The 21,181-nt window shown below is 44.4% G+C and overlaps 1 protein-coding gene across 1 annotated transcript in view; it reads right to left on the reverse strand.

Moving 5' to 3' along the window:
* prdm6 (PR domain containing 6) overlaps positions 1–20,848 on the reverse strand; it is a gene marked incomplete at both ends in the record, with an annotated part of 146,827 nt that extends 125,979 nt beyond the window's left edge. The window contains 3 exons of the mRNA XM_080498808.1: positions 8,564–8,722; positions 10,137–10,285; positions 20,134–20,848. Coding sequence (XP_080354934.1) covers positions 8,564–8,722; positions 10,137–10,285; positions 20,134–20,848 — 1,023 coding nt within the window. The remainder of the gene's footprint in view (positions 1–8,563; positions 8,723–10,136; positions 10,286–20,133) is intronic.
* Between the last annotated feature and the right edge of the window lie 333 nt (positions 20,849–21,181).

The raw sequence follows: 21,181 nt of genomic DNA on the forward strand, positions 1-21,181 counted from the left end.
TCTTGGTATAATGAAGCCCTGTTTATGCTGTCTCCTGTTGACAAAATTTCAAGTGAAAACACAGTTTTTGCACTTTTGTTTAAAGTTTCACATTTTCACGGTAATGGCAAAAACACTGACAACGATGTAGTTAGCGTATTGGGCCACGAGTTGGCACTGTTGTTAGTTTCATTAATAAAACCACACACATGCGATCAGAGAACAATAAGCTATAAACATCAACAAGGACCAATGATGACCAAGTTGGATTTGTTATTACGGTTGACTGTCAAATTAAAACTACAAAGTCTCAAGAGAATATGGACTGAGAGTCACGACATTCTGGAGGAAACTTTGTTGTCCAGCTACTGAGAAAGTGCAGTAGCAGCATTTCCATAGTCTGAGGGCCGGTCCACAGGACAATGCAGTTCAATGTAAACACATCGTTTTTGTCCAGTCATCTGACAGCTCACGGCGTTTTGGGAGAACGACAATGTTTTCTTTCAAACATGGGATCCAGAGTGAGGGAATTTGAAAATGCCGGCTCGGCTTTGCGGTGAGGATGGGCTTTTGTGGAAAATGATGATGTCATCAATCCCCCAAACCCCCACCTGACCACCACGATGCGCTCCACTCCTTAATAACGCCATCGATGGCGGGCTATCTGCTCCAGGTGGAGCTGCAGAAGCTCCTGATACTGGGAGGTCTAATAAGGAGATATGGAGGATTTCTTGAGTATGAGGAGGAGCAGGACTATTCTCCTTCCTCTCCATTCTCCATGTTTTTTCTGCATTTTGGTGTTTTTAGTGAGTCACACTGCCCCCTAAATGTACGACATTGAGTCATATTCATAGTGACCTGTGGACAGAATTTTCTCAAATAATGCCAGGGAGTAAAGAGACGGCTCTGGCTCGTGTAGACAGGGCCTGAGCAGTTCCAGAAAGTGCCGTTTTCTTCTGTTTCCATGGAGACAGAGTCCAAGCTTTTTCAAAAAGTTGTGTTTTCAGGGCTCCGGGCCTTGCTGTTGTGTCAAAAGACCCCCCAAAGCCTAGCACGTTTTGTGTTTTTTCTTGAAATCGCTGCTGTGTAAATGAGGCCTTGACTTACTTATTATTTTCAGTTGAACCATGTTTCCATGAATTGGAAGTTTTACCAAAGTACATGTGCACAGCTGTGGAAAAAAGTCCCCTAAAATGAGTGTGTTCAGGTGGACGTCTCTTCTCCTGAGGGTCTCGGCTTCGCAGCAGATCAATGTGTTGAGCTGCGAAATACTGCAGCACTACAAAACCCTCCCCCGCTCTGGCGCACATTAGCACCCGTTGTCTTAATTAAATGTGGCCCTTCCTGGATACCATAGACAACATGACAGCAGCTCGCTGATTGGCTATAGGACACACTTCACTTCCTGTTATGGGGGGCGTCAATAAGCCAGTTTAACAACCAGCGAGCTTTAATGGGATCTTTGTGTGAGGCGTCTTCATCAATAGGCCTAATGACCGGTTTCAGGCCAACAGCCGATAGTCTGAACACGGTTCAAGCCCTGTTATTGGAGCCACGGCTCTCTGGGGCCCCGTGGCTCCAAACACTGGTCTGACAACCCAGGAAGAGTCTCAGCGTGAATGTGTCTGGGTCCAGAGAGGAAGACTCTCTGTGGGATTTGCATGTTCTCCCTGTGCATGTGTGATTCTTCTCCTACAGACCATAGTCATGCTTGTTGGGTTTATTGTTTATTGGTTTATTTGCTGCAGCCATCAATGGCATGAGACTGTGTGTGTGAATGGGTGAATGTGATGAGGTGTGTAAAGCGCTTTGGGGCTGCTCACACAGCTACAAAGTGTTATATAAGTGAAATCCATTTACCATGTTGAGTCCGAGCTGAATGAAGACTACAGTCAAGCTGATGTGCTTACGTCACTTACATGTTAGTTTAGGGGGCCACATGCCCACTTTCGTTTTGGCTGGGGAAAATAGTGCAATAATAACCTTTAAAGTAGAACTTAAAACTTTTCTGTCATGTGATACAGAGTATATATGATGAAATTTTATATAATTTCACCAAAAGTAAACAATTACTTTTAAAAACTATTACAATCTCAACATAAAGCCAATTTTAATGAAACCTTCTGATGAAAAATACAGTGAAATGTTAAAAAAATTAAAAAATATTTTACAAACTCACCCTGACAGCTCAGCTTTGAGGCTAGTTTTAACATTATCTCAGCTATGGTATCATGAGACATGTTTTAAAAAAAAATCTGTTTTCTTTTGAATGTTTATTATTTGCTTGTTGACCAATGTTGGGCCAATGTTGACCCACGAGCCTGAAGTTTGACAGCCCTGGTCGAGGGTCTGCTACGACGTCTGTGTGGTTCACTGAGGTCCTGCTTGGTGATTACATCCTGCATGTCTGGGGGAAGATATTGTGATCAGATATGGTACAAATGCAGGCCGAAACATCAAACTGATGGTGTGTATGGTTTGATTTTTATTGAACAGTCGATATAGGACATATTTTGGATGTAATGTTTTTAACAGAGACTTGGATCAACACCGGTGAGTCCACCGCTTTCTCAGAGCTACTACCCCCCCCCCCCTTTCTGCTCACAAGACTCTTCCCCCATGCACTCAGCCAGTCACTGATTGGTTGAAGCTCTCAGGCTTTGACACCTCTGAATCCACACGTGGAACAAAGAGCCTGCAAAGCCAGGCTTCTGGCTCTCTGGCAAAAGCAAACTCCAAGGAGGTGGGTTGCTGAACTGCTCAACTCACCCAGCGTTAGCACACAGCTAACACCAGACGCTCTTGCAACCAGAGGCCTCCACTCCTCTCTTGCAACGAAGACTCTGAGGAAACCTTCCCCTGATCCAGAGACCAGCACCCAGAGTCTGCTCTCCAAGGAATCCACCCGGTTTCTCCAGGACGGGACCAGGGAAACAACACCTCACAGAACTTCTTTGTGTTTTTCCTGAACAAGCAGGAAAACCATCACAGACCTGAGTGACCAGCTCCTCAGTCTGGACAAAAGGAACAACCAGGAAGCTGCAAAGAAGGACTCCTGAAACATCAACTTCATCTTCTTCTCCTCAGCCTGCAGAACCAGCAACCACAGTTAGCAGGAGGTGCTAACTACAGGAGAAGACACCAGCTTCCCTCCAGCAGGACAACAACTGAACTCCTTCAAGGAAGTGGGAACAACAACTGGGCTTTACCTGAGATTAGTTAAACCTGATGCTATGATAGAACTGTTTAACTTTATGAAGATGTGTTGATTCTGTTACAGTGATTGAGTTCTATAGATAATGATATTAGGAGCAGTTATCAACCTGTAAACCAACGTTAGCTCTGCCACAGACACAGGGTCTGCATGCTAATCTTTGCTTTACTAACTAGTTAACTCACAATCCTACACATAGTGCCCTCCTTTTGTAAGAAAGCTGTTGTAGAGCCTTTGATTAAAAAACCTGGCCTTGACCCATCAGTACATCACAGATCTCATCCAAATGTACCAACCCCCCCGTTCTCTGAGGTCTGAGGGCCAGCTCCAGCTCGTGGGTCCTAAGACCAAGTATAAAACCAGAGGGGACAGAGCGTTCTCCGTTGTAGGCCCTAAGCTGTGGAACGCTCTGCCCCTCCACGTCCCAACAGCCCCCCACTTTAGACTGTTTTAAATCACGTCTAAAAACCCACTTTTATTCTCAGGCTTTTAACGCCGCGTGAGTCGTGTGGTCCCCTGTGTCTTTTATTTATTGTTTTATTTATTGTTCTCATTTATTTTATTGCTTTTTAAGCGTCTTTATATTTTTATTTATTATTTTTAATTGTTTTATTCTTATTTGGAGTTTCTTAATGTGTTTGTAGTTTTTAATCTGTTTTTATTTTTATTTTATGGTTTTATACTTATTTAGTGTTGGACTGTTTAGTTTTGTTCGTATGTGCAGTATGTGAAGCACTTTGGAAACGCTTCGTTGTTAAAATGTGCTAGATAAATGAAGTGGATTGGATTGGATTGGATTTTCATGAATCTTGTCAGTCTTTCTTTCTGTCTTCACTTCAACAAAATAAAAAGTCAGATTTATCTACTCTAACGCTGCAATATGTTCAATAACTTCTACTCTCAACTCATTCCAACATGATATGTCAGACCTCCAGCCAATCGGTGCATGGAGAACACAAGCAGACCACCAGAGAACAAACACAATGGAAACATCCATTCATCCATCCATTGTCTGCCGCTTTATCCAGGCCGGGTTGTGGAGGCAGCAGTCTAAGCAAGGATGCCCAGACTTCCCTCACCCCAGACTCTTCCTCCAGCTCTTCTGGTGGAACCCCAAGGTGTTCCCAGGCTATAGAGAGACATAGTCCCTCCAGTGTGTCCTAGGTCTGTCCTGAGGCCTCCTAGCGGAGAGACATAGTCCCTCCAGTGTGTCCTGGGTCTGACCCAAGACCTCCTACCAGAGGGACATGCCCGGAAAGGGGTATCCGAAACAGGTGCCCGAGCCTCTTCAGCTGGCTCCTCTGGATGTGGAGGAGCAGCGGCTCTACTACGAGCTCCTCCCTGGTGACTGAGCTCCTCACCCTATCTCTAAGGGTGACTGAGCTCCTCCCCCTATCTCTAAGGGTGACTGAGCTCCTCACCCTATCTCTAAGGGTGACTGAGCTCCTCACCCTATCTCTAAGGGTGACTGAGCTCCTCACCCTATCTATAAGGGTGACGCCCAGCCACCCTACGGAGGAAGCTCGTTTCAGCCGCTTGTATCCGGGATCTGGTTCTTTCGGTCATGACCCATAGTTCATGACCATAGGTGAGGGTAGGAACGAAGATCGACCGGTAAATCGAGAGCTTCGCTTTTTGGCTCAGCTCCTTCTTCACCACGACGGACCGATACAACGTCCACATGACTGCAGACGCTGCACCGATCCACCTGTCGATCTCACGCTCCATCTTTCCCCCACTCGTGAACAAGACCCCAAGATACTTGAACTCCTCCACCTGTGACAAGGGCACTCCACCAACCTGGAGGGGGCAAGACACCTTTTTCTGGTGGAGAACCATGGCCTCGGATTTAGAGGTGCTGATCCTCATCCCAGCTGCTTCACACTCGGCTGTGAACCACGTCAGTGTACGCTGAAGGTCCAGGTTTGATGGAGCCAACAGAACCACATCATCTGCAAATAGCAGAGATGAGATCCAGTGGTCCCCAAACCGGATCCCTTCTGGTCCCTGGCCGTGTCTAGAAATTCTGTCCATGTAAGTAATGAACAAAGGATAGTCCTGCTGGAGGCCAACGTGCACTGGGAACAGGTCTGACTTACTGCCAGCAATGTGAACCAAACTCCTGCTCTGGGTGTACAGGGACCAAACAGCCCTTAACAAAGGGCCCCGGACTCCATACTCCCGGAGCACCCCCCACAGGATGTCCTGAGGGACGCGGTCCAATACCTTCTCCAGATCCACAAAAAACATGTGGACTGGTTGGGCGAACTCCCATGAACCCTCAAGCACCTGATGGAGGGTATAGAGCTGGTCCAGCGTTCCACCACCAGGCTAAACCGCATTGTTCCTCTTGGATCCGAGGTTCGACTAACGGCCGGACCCTCCTCTCCAGGACCCTGGAATAGACTTTCCTGGGGAGGCTGAGGACACACCCTCCAATCCCCCTTCTTAAAAAGAGGGATCACCACCCCAGTCTGCCAGTCCAGAGGTACTGTCCCGAGTCAGCCATGACGTCCACACATCCAGAGACTTAAGGAACTCAGGGCGAATCTTGTCCTTGTCACCTTGCCACCGAGGAGCTTAGCAACAACCTCGGTGACTTCAGCTTGGGTAATGAACAAGTCCACATCTGAGAACCCAGCCTCTGCTTCCTCAGTGGAAGACAGGGTGGTGGGATTCTCAAAGTATCCCTTCCACCGCCCAATGACATCTCCAGTTGAGGTCAACATTTCCCCACCTCCACTGTAAACAGTGTTGGTGGAGAACTGCTTCCCCCTCCTGAGGTGCCGGACGGTTTGGCAGAATTTCCTCAGTAGCCAACTGATAGTCCTCCTCCATGGCCTCTCCGAACTCCTCCCAGACCCGAGTTTTTGCCTCCACCATGGTCTGGGCTGTGGTACGCTTGGCTTGCCGGAACCTGTCCGCTGCCTCGAGAGTCCTATGAGCTAACAGTGCCCGATAGGACCGATAGGACTCCTTCCTTACTTCCGGTTTTCACCTCGGGTTCGAGGGTTGCTGCCACGACAGGCGCCAGAGACCCTGCAACCACAGCTTCGTGCAGCTGCTCCGATAATGGAAGTGGAGAACATGGTCCACTGGGTCTCAATGTCACCAGCCTCCCCCGGGATCCATGAGAAGCTCTCCTGGAGGTGGGAGTTGAAGACTGAGTGGACAGAGGACTTGGCCAGGCTTTCTGAACAGACCCTTATGACACGTTTGGGCCTGTCGAGTCTATCTGGCCTCCTCCCACTCCAGCGCATCCAACTCACCACCAGGTGGTGATCAGTTGACAGCTCTGCCCCTCTCTTTACCCGAGTGTCCAAGACACATGGCCAGAGATCAGATGACACAAAGTCTATCATTGACCTCCGGCCTAGGGTGTCCTGGTGCCATGTGCACTTATGGACACCCCTGTGCTCGAACATGGTGTTCGTTATGGACAAACTGTGACTGGCACAGAAGTCCAATAACAGAACACCGCTCGGGTTCAGATCGGGGAGGCTGTTCCTCCCAATCACCCCCTTCCAAGTCTCACGGTCATTGGCCACGTGGGCGTTGAAGTCCCCCAGGAGAACAATGGAGTCCCCAGTTGGGGCACTATCCAGCACCCCTCTCAGGGACTCCAAGAAGGTTGGGTACTCTGAACTGCTGTTCGGTGCATAGGCCGAGACAACAGTCAGAGACCTGTCCCCTACTCGAAGACGTAGGGTCGCGACCCTCTCGTTCACCAGGTGAACACCAACACAAGGCGGCTGAGCTGTGGGGCAATAAGCAAGCCCACGCCAGCCCGCCGCCTTACACCGCGGGCAACTCCAGAGAAGTGGAGTATCCAGCCCCTGTGGAGGAGCTGGGTTCCAGAGTCCAAGCTGTGAGTGGAGGTGAGCCCGACTATATCTAGATGGTATCTCAACCTCCCGCACAAGCTCAGGCTCTTTACCCCCCAGTAAGGTCACATTCCATGTCCTGAAAACCAGATTCTGTGTGTGGGGATTGGGTGGTCGCCGTGCCCCTGCCATCGACTGCCACCCAATCCACACTGCACCACAATGCAAACAGATCACATAAAACTTCCTTTGAATGCTGCTGGTTGGGTGATGTTCTATGCCGTGTTAGTTCTCGTTTGCCCTCTGCACACTAATGTAATGTCTCTGCGTTAATATGCATTTAAGCTCGATTAACACGGGATTGGACAAAGGCCCTGCCCACACGAAAATTCTGTTTCACAAAACTGCATCACTTTTTGGCAACTGTTGTATTTCTGCCGCAGCATTACAGCGCCTGGCATATGTACTAAAACCTTTTGAGTCATTTTCATGGTGTCGTGTGGACAGGAAACGTTTTAGGAACATCTGTGAGAATTCAGAATAAAGATTGCTTGGGCTCGTGGGACTGGGCCAAGATCAGCACCAAGTGACAAAACAATGTGGTTCTTACACTTTGCTAGTGTCTTAATGTCATGCAAAGCTTGAAGCATGTGAGTAGTAATGTTTTGGTGATTTCAGGTAAACTGGTACTTAAAGCATGAATCCCGACATGATGGTACACTCATGTCTCCAGCAGCCTCCAAGCTCCTTAACCTCTGAACCCCTGGAACCCCCCCAGCCCCAGTTTCTCTCCTCCTATTCCCCCTCCTGCTGATCCCCCTCCTCCTCCTCCTCCCCTTCCTCCTCCTCCTCCTCCTCCTCCTTCTCCTCTCACTCCTGCTGCGGTTAACAGCAGAGACTGATGTCTGGTCAACTGACGTCTGACTGACCTTTACCAACTGGGCCACAGGGGACTCATCTATTTCTCTGTCTCCCAGCATCCCTCACTGCCCCGTCTGTCTCACCCCCCCCCCCCCCCCCCACCCCCACCCCCACCCCCACCCCCACCAATGTTAATGCAGCTGTTTATAACCGCCACATTGACTTTCTCCTGCCACTGTATGTAAATACAATCTCCTCTGATCAATGGGCCGAGAGGTGACACACACACACACACACACACACACACACACACACACACACACACACACACACACACACACACACACACACACACACGCACATACACACACACATGGCTATGGATGGATGGCTGGCTGGATGGATGGATGGATGGATGGATGATGGATGGATGGATGGATGGATGGCTGGCTGGCTGGCTGGATGGATGGATGGCTGGCTGGATGGATGGATGGATGGATGGATGGATGATGGATGGATGGATGGATGGATGGATGTATGGATGGCTGGAACAACAGCAGTCTATAGTTTGGTGACACACAGTGACCTCTTACTAAGCCAACCACAGTTCTTGGCTTTTGAACAATCGGGCTGACAAATGGTATGACGTTGTTGTGGTTCACTAGCGGTGTGTTTGGACTCTTACCTCCCACAGGTGTCGGGTGTTCCTGACGGCGCCACACTGCAGTTTGTCCAGCAGCAGGGGAACACCCTGAAACGGGCCGATCCACGTTCCCTGAGGAATCCTCTGAGCTGCACAGATCCCATAACCCAGACCTGGAACTGTACTGGTGCACAGACACACCTGCACACACACACACACACACACACACAACAAAACAATACAAATGACAAAACTCACATTTACTACAACATACTGCATACGTGAAGACACTTTTCTCATATACAGCAGGAGGACTGATAAAAGAAGTTGACATGTTTATATGGTATTGTTCTCTGTGCATATGTGTATAGTTATGATTGGGGATGCACTGATATACATTTTCTCACTTCCAATACTATCCAATACCAATGCTATTCCGATACCAGAACTCTGTTTGTTCTAATATTGTTATTATCATTATTGTTGATTTTATATGAGGCTGTAATAAACTCCTCTCTACAGGAAAATATGAAATGTAGGAATGTATGCCTGTACTCTCTCTACAGACAACTTGAGGTTAGTAGAAGATGAGAAAAGGAAGCAGTACAAAGTATTTTAGTTCCATTAGGACAATGTGGGGGTCTGAGTGACGTCATCATCTCATGATAAACTAGTTCTATCTTTAAACCCTCAATCACTGTATTAATCCTGGAGAAATTCTTCATCAAGCAGCACTCACACAATGTTTCCGCTCTAAGCAGCTCCAACCACTGGGACTATTTCCAGGGTGTTTAGCGTGGAGGAGGACGCAGCTTCACTGAGGTGTGAATCTCCTGCTACAGCCTGGAGGAGCTGCTGCTAATTGTTCTGATGTCAGAACAAAACTTCTGATGGCAGTTTTAAAACACTGACGTCTGGTCCACGTCGATGCTTTTCAGTGTTTTGAGCGTAAAATCCGTCCAAACAACATGTCATGAACAGTTGGATAGCACAGTGCTACAACGCTAGCCTGCTGGCTGGCTGCAAACTGTGGACTGGATTTCCTGACTCATTTCTCCACGTCTCATTGAGACCGGCCTCCCTTTACGAAATCCAGTCCACAGTTTGCAGCCAGCAGAGCAGCAGCAGGGAAACACTGTGGAGTCATTTCAGCAACAGTAAAGCAGACGAGGCTTTATGGATCTGAAATCTCTGCAAGTTGGATTGGAAATTTTCAATCCGTGAATTAGTTTGGGATCAGAACCTGATAGTGATACTGGATTGGATCGGCCCCATCCCTAGTTATGATACAAAAACCACAGCACCAACTAGTGGCCTGACATGCAAACTACAGCATTTTTTTTTTTTTTATGTTTCTGTAACTTTTGTGGCTTGAAAACTAAAGGATTATCCCAATTCCAGCAGATCCAATAAACTGAACAGTCATGGAAAAGCCAGATTCTGGCTGTTGCACATTGATAAATATGACTTTTTAACTCCTGCTGGGTTTTTTCTGATTTGTAGGATGGACAGAAGTGTTGTTGTCCCACATAGTACTGATGATGAGCATCCATTTTCATTTTCTCAGAGACAAGTGAGGAGTGAGCTGGTACCAGGACAGAAGGGGAGGGGTTACCTCTCGGGGCAGATCTCGTAGCCAGTCGGGGACATCGGGCAGCGTGACGGACGCCGCCGAGCTGCTGGTGCCGACAAGCCGCCGCAGTGAGTGAAGAGGGCCGTGCATCGGACACTCGCCGTTCCTGTTGTCTGCGCACATGTCACAGCCTGGCGGGAGGAAAAAAACAGAAACATTTCAGGGTCGACTTTACATATAATCCTGTTAGTCTCCATGACGTGTGATGGCTTTTACTTCTCTAAAATTGTCTTTAATTTTATATTTTTTAGCCACTGCTCAGAGCTTGAGAGCATCTTGTATATAAAACCAGAGAGAAACTTATGCAGCAAACTATGAGTGTGAGGAGAGCTGAAGTATTGTTATTTTTCATTGTTAAAATGCACACACACAACAAAACGAAACAAACGACCACGCAGCACACGTGATTGTAGTACAAAAACAACTCCATCATTGTCTTGTAAACAGACACACAAAATGCGGCAAAAGTTTAGCATTTTCACTTGAAAATTGTTCGTGTGTAAACGGACCCAACATTTGCTCTTTAAATGGTCACAGGACTGAAAGACGCTGCAGAACACTTCTTGGTTCTTTTGTGTGTTTACTCACAAGAATTTAAATCCAACCAAATATCAGATAGATTAAAGACCTGAATTTTCAGCCTCTTTCCTTTTAAAAAAAACACCTAATTTTGTTTTAATGACGTCATTAAGAGTCACAGATGGAGATTTGTGGTGAAGAAAGAGCAGCACCGTCACCCTCTATTGTGCAGAAAACTGTTTTTCCTTCTGAATGAGTGAAAAAAATAAGTAGAACAAAAAAGTTCCCTGATAAAAAAAAATGTTTAATTCCATGCTGTGTTTTTGCAGGTTAAACACAGCGAGCAGCGTATTGCTGGGAATTAGTGAGCGTCAACATTTACTCAGAGATGCAGGCTGACAGTAATGGATGTTAATTGACTGTGGCAACATAATGAGAGATTGTTATCTGGTTGGGAAAAACTCCCACCGAACGCAGCAGGATGTTAGTGTTGTTTCTTCTTCATTCTCTCTTCTCTTGTTCCCAAAATGAAATATCCGCCTTCTGATAGACTGACAGATACTTTTACACCATGATTAATTGGAGTTAATTAAACCAGATTATGGTCATTTATAAACCACAGAGTGAACTCCGGGTTACACGGTCGAGTGAATGAGAAATATTCTCCATGACTTTGTGAAAGTTACACAAACAAAAGTTTTCATTGGACATGGGAGTGTCACGTTGCACTGCAATGATTTCTGTTTCATTATGATTTCTGTTTCATTAAGGAGCAGCTTTTATCATCATGAGGGAAATAAAAGTGTCCTAATTTGAACAGAACATTTCACAATGAAGAAGAATCTCAGATATTCTGGTGAAAATATCTATAAGAAAAGTCATGAATTTACCTTTTTGTATCTCAATTACACATTTAGTTTCATGTAATTAAATAGTACTGGCAGTTCATATTAACTTCAGCTCTTGCATCAATATTTTTGGAAATGATCGTATCGCCACAAAGAAAGCTAGCGAGGGCCGCATGTTGTCTACGCCTGATCTATTTTATTCACATGTGCAAACGTGTGTGTGTGTGTTTGTGTGTGTGTGTGTGTGTGTGTGTGTGTGTGTCAGACATCACGCGTGAAGTTCTGAGAACTCAAGAGAATAAAAGCAGCAGGATTCAGTTACAAGGCTTTAAAAATTAGTGATTGGATTTGAGCTTCTGACATGAGAGACGACGAGATAAAACCTTTACGATGCACAACAACGTCAAACTAATCATGAAAATGTGTTTTCACAAAATAAAACACACACTGAACCCTTCTGTGAGTTGATGGAACAAATCTTACGCCAGCAGGAGGTGAATTTGAATTCGTTAAATCTTAATCTTAATGGTCCAAACTGAAATCCAGTTTTTAGATTCAGATTGTTCGGGACCTGGCACCAGGCTAAACCAGTCGAACTTTGATGGGAAGATGTTATGACAGGAACGCACTTTATGTTGTCTGTTTAATTTCAATTTTAACTAACTGACTAAAAGTCACATCAAATTATTATAAAGGGACAAAATAACCACAAACAACCAAAGGGTTCAATATCAGATTCTGCTCAAATAGCAATAATGCCTTCAACTCGGTTCATTACTTTTACATTACGTACATCCTTGTTATTCTCCTATGCCTTTATTTTTCTATTTGTGAGACGCTTGGCTGAAACAAGTCTGAGGAAGCAGTTTGCAAACACACGTGGTTCTCGAACTAGAATCAAACAAATAAGCAAACAAGCGCATGGTGACTTGCGTCGCTTTACGCTGTTTGTTTACAGGCTTCCAGTCAGAGATCGGCCGTGTGCTTCCAGCCACAGGAGGAAGTCATCAGCCGTGCTGAAGCAGCTTTTCTCTCTATAACATGCAAAAAAACTGAAAACAATCTTGTGTAAATATTAAGTTTCAAGGATTTTGATGCTTTAGCGTAAATATATAAAAAGTGTACAGATCGAACAGTACTGGGGAGATTTGTCGGTCTGTAATTAGATCTGTGTGTGTAAAAACTTTTTTTAATAGATACAGGATGCTGTCTTCTGCCTTTTTTGTAATTTGATCCTAACTGAGCCTGACAAGTTTGTGAATGCGGACGCAACAACACCACTTTTTAAAGGACAAGTACTAACTTTCAGCTACCTGCCCATACCGAGTACTGATGTCAGTACATTAAATGCCATAAAACGTAATTCATACTCCAGATGCAAATGATACGCAAAGGGTATGCGTCGCTGTTGACCACCTCTTTAGTCAACTGTACGCATATCGTAATGCGTAGCATCTGTCTACACACACTGAGTGTATCAGTCACTTTAATCATGCTTAGCACGTAGCATCACTAGTGAGTGAGCCCCGATACTCTTTAGCATGTAGCAGGTAGCATCACTGGTGAGTGAGCCCAGAGAGTCTTTAGCATGTGGCAGGTAGCATCACTGATGAGTGAGCCCAGAGAGTCTTTAGCATGTAGCAGGTAGCATCACTGATGAGTGAGCCCAGAGAGTCTTTAGCATGTAGCAGGTAGCATAACTGGTGAGTGAGCCCAGAGAGTCTTTAGCATGTAGCAGGTAGCATCACTGATGAGTGAGCCCAGAGAGTCTTTAGCATGTAGCAGGTAGCATCACTGGTGAGTGAGCCCAGAGAGTCTTTAGCATGTAGCAGGTAGCATCACTGGTGAGTGAGCCCAGAGAGTCTTTAGCATGTGGCAGGTAGCATCACTGATGAGTGAGCCCAGAGAGTCTTTAGCATGTGGCAGGTAGCATCACTGATGAGTGAGCCCAGAGAGTCTTTAGCATGTGGCAGGTAGCATGGCTAGGAGTTACGTGCTGAGCAGTTAAGCTAATAAGTGAGAACTTGGTGTTTCAGTTAAACTGGTTTCCCTGTAACTGGTGACCTACCCCCCTTCAGCATCCATTTTTGCTGCTAAAAACAGTAAATACATAAAACGTACGTAGCTGTTCTGGCGAACGCAGTTTAACCAAATTTAAAATTAAGTTTTGAAGTGTTGCACCTTTCGTACATATGTTTTTAATATCTGCCATTACAAAGCAGCAACCACGGACGCTAAAGGTCACCATTTAACCAGTTATTCCAAAACACCGGCTAACTCTGCTGGTCCAAATGTCTCCGGTGATAAAGTTACTGGTGTACAAATCTTTTTCCCCCCTTAATATTTTGGCAGAACATACTTTAAATTCTGTGTTACACTTGTCATTGTCATTAATATTACAAAGCTTCAGGTTGCAGACATCACTTGTGCTGTCTTGTCTACCTGATGCTGACACGACGTCACATATAATACTCCCCAGGTTGCATCGGGGACCAAGTACAAATATATAATAACTTTTAAATACAGATATTTCGGACAACTCAAATCAAGGTGAACAGACAACAAACTGTGCCACCTGAAAAACTGTGACGACACACTGAGGCCACCAGGTGAACAAACACCGTAGAACAATCGCCACACACCCACAAGTCAGGTTCTACTTCCAAGTTCTCCATGCAGAGATGGAGCACAGGAAACATGGCATCATAAAACCCACTGGTAAACGTCCCATCGGCCAGCTGAGGAAACGTCTCACCTTCAAGACCTTTGGTGGGACAAAAAGAAGTAATACATTGCAACAGATTCTCAAGGATGTGATGCTAAGCTGAAAGATAAGCAGCTTCTGTGTTGCTCAGTGTTGGATTGAGCTGGAATACCAGGAAATGTTCCCCAAAGCAGCTTAAGAGCTGCGAGAGTGGACCATTATGTGTTTTTTAAAGGATGTGGGGTCCAGCGTGCCTCGTAGCCTGTAGCCTGTTAGCCTATAGCCTGTTAGCGGGTTACCTGTTAGCCTGTAGCTTGTAGCCCATTAGCCTGTAGCTTGTAGCCCGGTAGCCTGTAGCCCATTAGCCTGTAGCTTGTTAGCCTGTAGCTTTTAGTCTGTAGCTATTATTCTGTTAGCCTGTAGCTAGTAGCCTGTTAGCCAGTAACCTATAGCCTGTAGCCTGTTAGCCTGTAGCCTGTAGCCTGTTAGCCTGCAGCCTGTAGCCTGTAGCCTGTTAGCCTGCAGCCTGTAGCCTGTAGCCCATTAGCATGTAGCTTTTAGTCTGTAGCTATTATCCTGTTAGCCTGTAGCTAGTAGCCTGTTAGCCTGTAACCTATAGCCTGTAGCCTGTAGCCTGTAACCTATAGCCTGTAGCCTGTTAGCCTGTAACCTATAGCCTGTAGCCTGTAGCCTGTAGCCTGTAGCCTGTAGCCTGTAGTCTGTAGCCTGTAGCCTGTAGCCTGTTAGCCTCCAGCCCGTCCAGCGGAGCTGCGGACGAAGCTGCCGGGCGACATTAAGTCCAGATGGACTTCAGAGAACCATCTGTTTCCTATCAAAGCAGAATCCCACCCAGCTGTCAGTTAACTTCCACTCACTACTTTTATTTGCCGGACAAGGACGTTGAGTAAAGCTTAAATACATTTCTATTGATCGGACATAAAAACGCTGTCTCTTTCTTCTGCCCAGTGAAGAGAGCCGCCGACACGAACACTGAAGGAAATATATGTGAGCTGCCGAGCCAAACCACCAGAAACAAGACTAAATAACCTTTACATTACAAAAATTCTACATGTTTTCCTATCGTACAAAAAAGAGCTGGTATTTGGGCAAAATGGGGACAAAGGCTGATTTACTCAACTTTGATCACCAAACACAATAATGTTGGAATTGAATTCCTCTTTATCAGTGCAAACCACTTCACCTGTCTCAACATCCACAGCTGCTTTAGCAGTAAAAATGCAGTCGTTGCAGTTGAATAATCATTCAATTTAATTCAGGTAAAGGTTTGGTCTCTGCGCTGTACAACATGAGGAGTAATCGTTACTTTCACTGTAGTTTACACACTTCATAAGGACCAGATTAGACTCGGACCATCTGTTGGACACCTTCATGCCTTCATGTCGGATTATGTTTGACTTTCTTGACCAATATATTCACAGAAAGCTGAAAATCCATGAATGAGCTGCCTGGCTTTCAGCAAAAAAAAAAACAACAACAAACAAACCTGAAGATCTTAAAGAGATTAGATATGTTACAGATTAAGTTCATCTGAGTGAGCCAGACTAAACTAAATGCTTCAGTAGTTTTCACAGATAGTTTAATACGTTGAATTGATCTGGAAGATTTACTTCTGGAGAATCAGTGTCCAACCCGCCCAGATTACAAGCTTTAATCCGTCAGAAACATTTATTCAGATCCCGAAATACACAGGAAGGCTTATTATGATCTAAAGTTAATGTTACTCACAGCCTGGAGACATCATTGAAATGGTGTCTTTCATTCATTCAGATGAATTCTATTCAGAATGCACTTCCTTAATTCAGAAAGTTTAATCTGATCTGTACAAGTTTTGTCGCTTTATTCTGATTTAAATTGAAAGTTTAAACCTGTTAGGTTAATTTGGACTTGAACCAGTCCGGCCCAGATCGTATCATGAAGTGAAAACTGCTGTGAAACTGAGGTGTTTTAGTGGGACACATCAAGGCCTCACTGCTCTACTGGGATGGAAACCGTGTCCAGACTGATGCTAATTCACAACTTCTTCTATTTACCTTCAAACAAAGCTGAGGGGGAAAAAACACACCGGAACCATTTTTTGTTCAACTGAATCTTCTGTTTGCAGTTCAATTAAAAATGAGGGCCTATTTACACGGCAAGGATTTCAAGTAAAACGCTAAACGTTTGTCTCCATTTGGGGTCTGTTCATACAACAACTTCACACGCAGCCACTGAAAACATCACTTTTTGAAAACAATCTGACTTGTCTGAAATGCTGCGACTGCAGCTGCTCACTGGATGAACAGTAAGAACAATGTTTCCTGAATCACGTCATTGGTACTTTTTTTTTTTTTTTTACTTATTGTAATAATCCGACTTGGTCGTCTGTCCATACAATTGTCTTTTTCCTCCCGTTGTTAATGTTTATAGTGTTTTACTCTCTGCGCATGTGTGTGTGGTTTCATGACAAAATCAACAACCAGCCTGGCTCACTAACTACATCCTTTTAATTTCCATGGAAACGTTTTTTTTCAGAATGTTGCCATGTAAATGTGAAACTTTTCTGAAACAAAGCATCTTCACTGGAAAAGTGCAAACGAATATAAATGTTGCCAAGAAACAGCATCTGTTGAAGACGAGAAGAAGTTTAATTCTAAATCTGAGTTTGAATCAAAATACTAATCTCACTTTTGCCACCTATTGTTTTTTGTTGCGACTCTTTTGAACATCTTGGGATTCATTTTTAAAATGCTTTAAATAAAAATCCTCACACTGAATCTTTTCTTCAATGTATTGTTTTTGTAAATAGCCCTGTGATTTAAGCTCCAAACACTGAATTCAGACAATAGATTTTAGATTCTAAGTATCAAACTAACATTTCTTGGCGTTGTTTTATTTTCCATTGATGTCTGTAATTCTAACATGTCATCTTCGTGTACATTAACATGCTTGTGTGCCTCGTATGCTCGTCATTATTACTCCTGCAGGCACTGAACTTCTGATCCTGGGATGTTCAAGAGATTAAAGATGTTTATTGAAACAAAAAGGTCCTAAAATACCATCATATAAACAAAGTACGATTCATATTATATCAAACTGAACTAAATAAAACCCAAGATGTGAATATGAATCTGGTTATGAGGAAGACAAATCTTTTTAATGATAATTGAGAAAATAATGAATTATTGTGAAAAGAAAGCATTTTTGGGGGGATAATTTAAAACAAGGTCTTTCCATCATCATCATTACATATTTCAAACAATGAAGAAACAAATGTATATTTCTATCATTTCAATTTCTTTAATTTCTTTAAATTACAATTTTTTGAATGAGTGATACTAATTTGTTTCAGATCTGTCAAAAATATTTATACATATATATGTTTGTGCGTGTGTAAATTGTGTATTTTATGAATATCCATTTACACAGAATAAATAACCTAAGTATACACAAATATATGTACTTCAACATGTCTGAAAAGGCAGTATTTAATCCTGCACCGCTAAAATATTTACTAATCAAGTTTTATAATCATCCTTTTTCCTGTATCCCTTGTATTGAAAAAAATATAATTTTCTATATATACAAATATAATAAGAATGACATCTAATTTAAATGACACATACATATATTGTAGTCATCGCTAGTTTCTACAAATAGCAACACTTATTTTATTATTATTATTATTATTATTGTTGTTGTTGTTATTATTAGTGTAATTAATAATGGGGGGGTCAGACAGTGACAGATTGTGTGTTTGTGACTGCTTTATCTATACCCCCACCTAAACACACACACACACACACACACACACACCCCAGAGAGCTGAGCAGGGCCGTGTAGGGATGATAAATAGCGGGCCGGTAGGCCCGGGAATCGATCTCGCGCCCTCTCTCTCTCTCTCTGCACCACAAACACAAAACTATATACGGCAATTAATTCCTGCTTGTCCCTCCATCCCTCATCGGCCCTGCCGGCGCGTATCGACTCAGATTACTGCTGATGGTCCGTTTTATCACCGCGGAATATACAGAGAGGAGCGCTTCTCTTCGGCCGCGCGCGCGCGCACGCGTATTGTTTTCAAGGCGTTTAGCGTCGCGACGGTTCGGATCCAAAACCCTTAATGAAAGTCAATGAATTGACTTTCAAAGCTCAGTCAAAAACAGGTAAATTACAAGATGAAATTAAAATTTGACAATATATTATATGAATATATAATATATTCTATATTCTAAAATTAAATACATACATTTGTGCGTGTACATGCGTGCGCGTGTATCATTTCAAATGGATTGTTTTAATTTTATTTTTTATCCGTGTGCTGTATCTGTTTTTAACATGAATTAATTGAATTAATTCGAAAAACTGAACGGGAAAGCGCATCCGACTCAAAAGTCATTATTTAGCGATGTCTTGGTCATGAAGCCTGACGTGTCTGTCGACAGATGTGTGACAGAGGTGGACGTTTGATCCGGGACCCAGACGGATGAGGGGAACGCGGCGGTGGTCGCGGGTTCGAGTCCCGCTGTGGAGACACATGACCGTCCGAAGTTAGACAGCCATCATTAAATAATTGCCCCAATTAACAGAGGGGCTAGAAATAAACACAAAAAATAAAGTGCGTTGCTGCTTAACTCGACATTTAATAAACGTTTTGCTTTAATTTGACTTTTACGTGACGATACATTTACAAATTCTAACTTGGACAGATAAAAAAGAAAGGAGCTCATTTGAAGATTTTCTTCTGAACAAATCAAATCGTCCTGAAATGTAAAACAGATCAAGGTTTTTGAGTAAATCCACACCATCGGTGTGACGGTTTGTTGTTCTTCAATATAAAATCCAGTGAGGAAGAGGAAGGTGGAAGAAGGTGAACAAGTGCAGGGAACCAGAAGAAGAAAGAAGAGTCCATTTAGAGTGGAGTTAATATTAACTGTGAGCAGAGCCCAGCCAGGCTGCTGGCCTCTGACCTCCAACTGACACCCCCAACACACGCACGCACGCACACACACACACACAAAACCAGCATCTTCATTCAACTTGCATGTTGAACGAATATAATGATGCTAATTTCATAATGAATCACCTTCAAAATAAATGTACAACACAGACACTTTTGTGGTTTATTGACGTTAAATCAGGCTGACTTGATCTTCAAGACTTAAAACTAAAGTTAATGAGGATACAGAGTTCAGTGGACCTCAAAACTTAAACTTGTTAAAGTATGCTGAAGCTTCCGTGTCACATATTTATCTTTTTTTTTTTTTTTTTGTGAAACAGAGTTTATGATGAAAATTAAGAAGTGTAAGAAATTATCAATTATAACTGTTTACATCTGAAAAATCTGTTTTTATACAGATTCTAAAATCAATTATTGAATTAGTTTTTTAACTGAACAATTTGCATTTTCACAAATAATCTGTAAAAAAATGTGTGTTAAAATGTATATCTTAAAGGCATTGGAAAAAAGCATTAACGCAACGTTTAATTTGTGATTGATTTAATAGAAATAAAAGTAAAATCCTGAACCATAATTTCAAATGAAGCCTGTTCAAAAACACTGGAGAATTAAAAATGATCATAAATCATATTTGTTTAGTTTTTTACGAGCTGATAAATTCCCTGTGGTGAAAACATTTCTGTTTAGCAGAGAAAAGTCATTTCATTAAGAGACAGTAATTATTTGAGTTGATGACAACGATCCCAGTGTTAAACCGTTTTGGAGTTTTCACCTGCAGAGAGCAGGTGTTATTAACAGAGGTAATGATTTAATGGGAACTACCGGGTCAAAGGTCACCGCCGTGACACAATGGGAACATCACAGAAGTGTGTGTGTGTGTGTGTGTGTGTGTGTGTGTGTGTGTGTGTGTGTGTGTGTGTGTGTGTGTGTGTGTGTGTGAGAGAGACGTACGGTTGTTGAGTTCTCCTGTGTGGTTGCTGAGCGGGATGATCTCCATCCTCTGCTGTCCGTACAGGTAGTAGTCCAGCTCCTCCGACGTCAATTTAAAGCCGCCGGCTGCTTTTCCTCCATCTTCGCCTCCTCCTGCTCCTCCTGCTCCTCCTCCACCACTGCTCTTCACGCTGGATGACACCACCCCCACCCCCCCACAGCCCTGCTGCTCTTTGGCCTGATGGAGGAGCCCCGCCACCGGGTTGTGACCCTGCTGGTTCTCCGGAGGGACCACCACGACCAGGTCGCCCCCCCCTCCTCCTCCTCCTCCTCCTCCTCCTCCTCCTCCTCCAGGGCCTCCAGGCCCCGAGCACACCGGGGCCAGCGCCTGGCCGAAGAGCGCGATCTGCTGTGGGACGGGCAGCTGCGAGAGGCCGGCGGGGCCGATGGAGATGGACGAGGACGGCGTGAGAGAGACCGAGGACGGCGCCGAGGACGAGGTGGACGAGGAGGTGGACGAGGAGGAGGCGCCGCAGTGCACGGAGGCCAGGAGGTGACTGTGCAGGCGGGACGGGCGCAGGGCGTCCACGGGGATGGCCAGGCGGTCTTGGGGGGGCAGCGGCGGGGCCAGCGGGGCCTTGAGCTGGGCCTGAGGGAAGAGCTGCTGCCAGTGCTGCAGGTACGACGGGTCCACCTTCAGGAAGGCCGAGCCGCTCGGGTCGCCCGGCTTCAGCATGGCTCACAGCTGGAGGCGGCGGAGACAGGGATTTCAGCCATTAAGCAGAGAGGAACAACATCCACTCACAAGTGAAATGAACAGTGTGAAAAGGGAACAGTTCAACCAGAGAAAACCTCAAAGTGTAAAATGTCTCATGAAACTGATCTGTGGTTCCGAAGCTCTGCAGCAGCAGAACAATTCTCCACAGCCATGAAAATGTGCTTATTATCAGAAGAAACTCCACAACCATGCAACTGTACACTTGAACCTTTATTCAAATTACACTAATTACATTGTTTTATCAATTTATATCCCTTTTTATTAATTAAACTAATTTGTGGTATAGCTTAA

This window comes from Blennius ocellaris (genome assembly GCF_963422515.1).
Source record: "Blennius ocellaris genome assembly, chromosome: 7".
In the NCBI taxonomy this organism is placed as follows: domain Eukaryota; kingdom Metazoa; phylum Chordata; class Actinopteri; order Blenniiformes; family Blenniidae; genus Blennius; species Blennius ocellaris.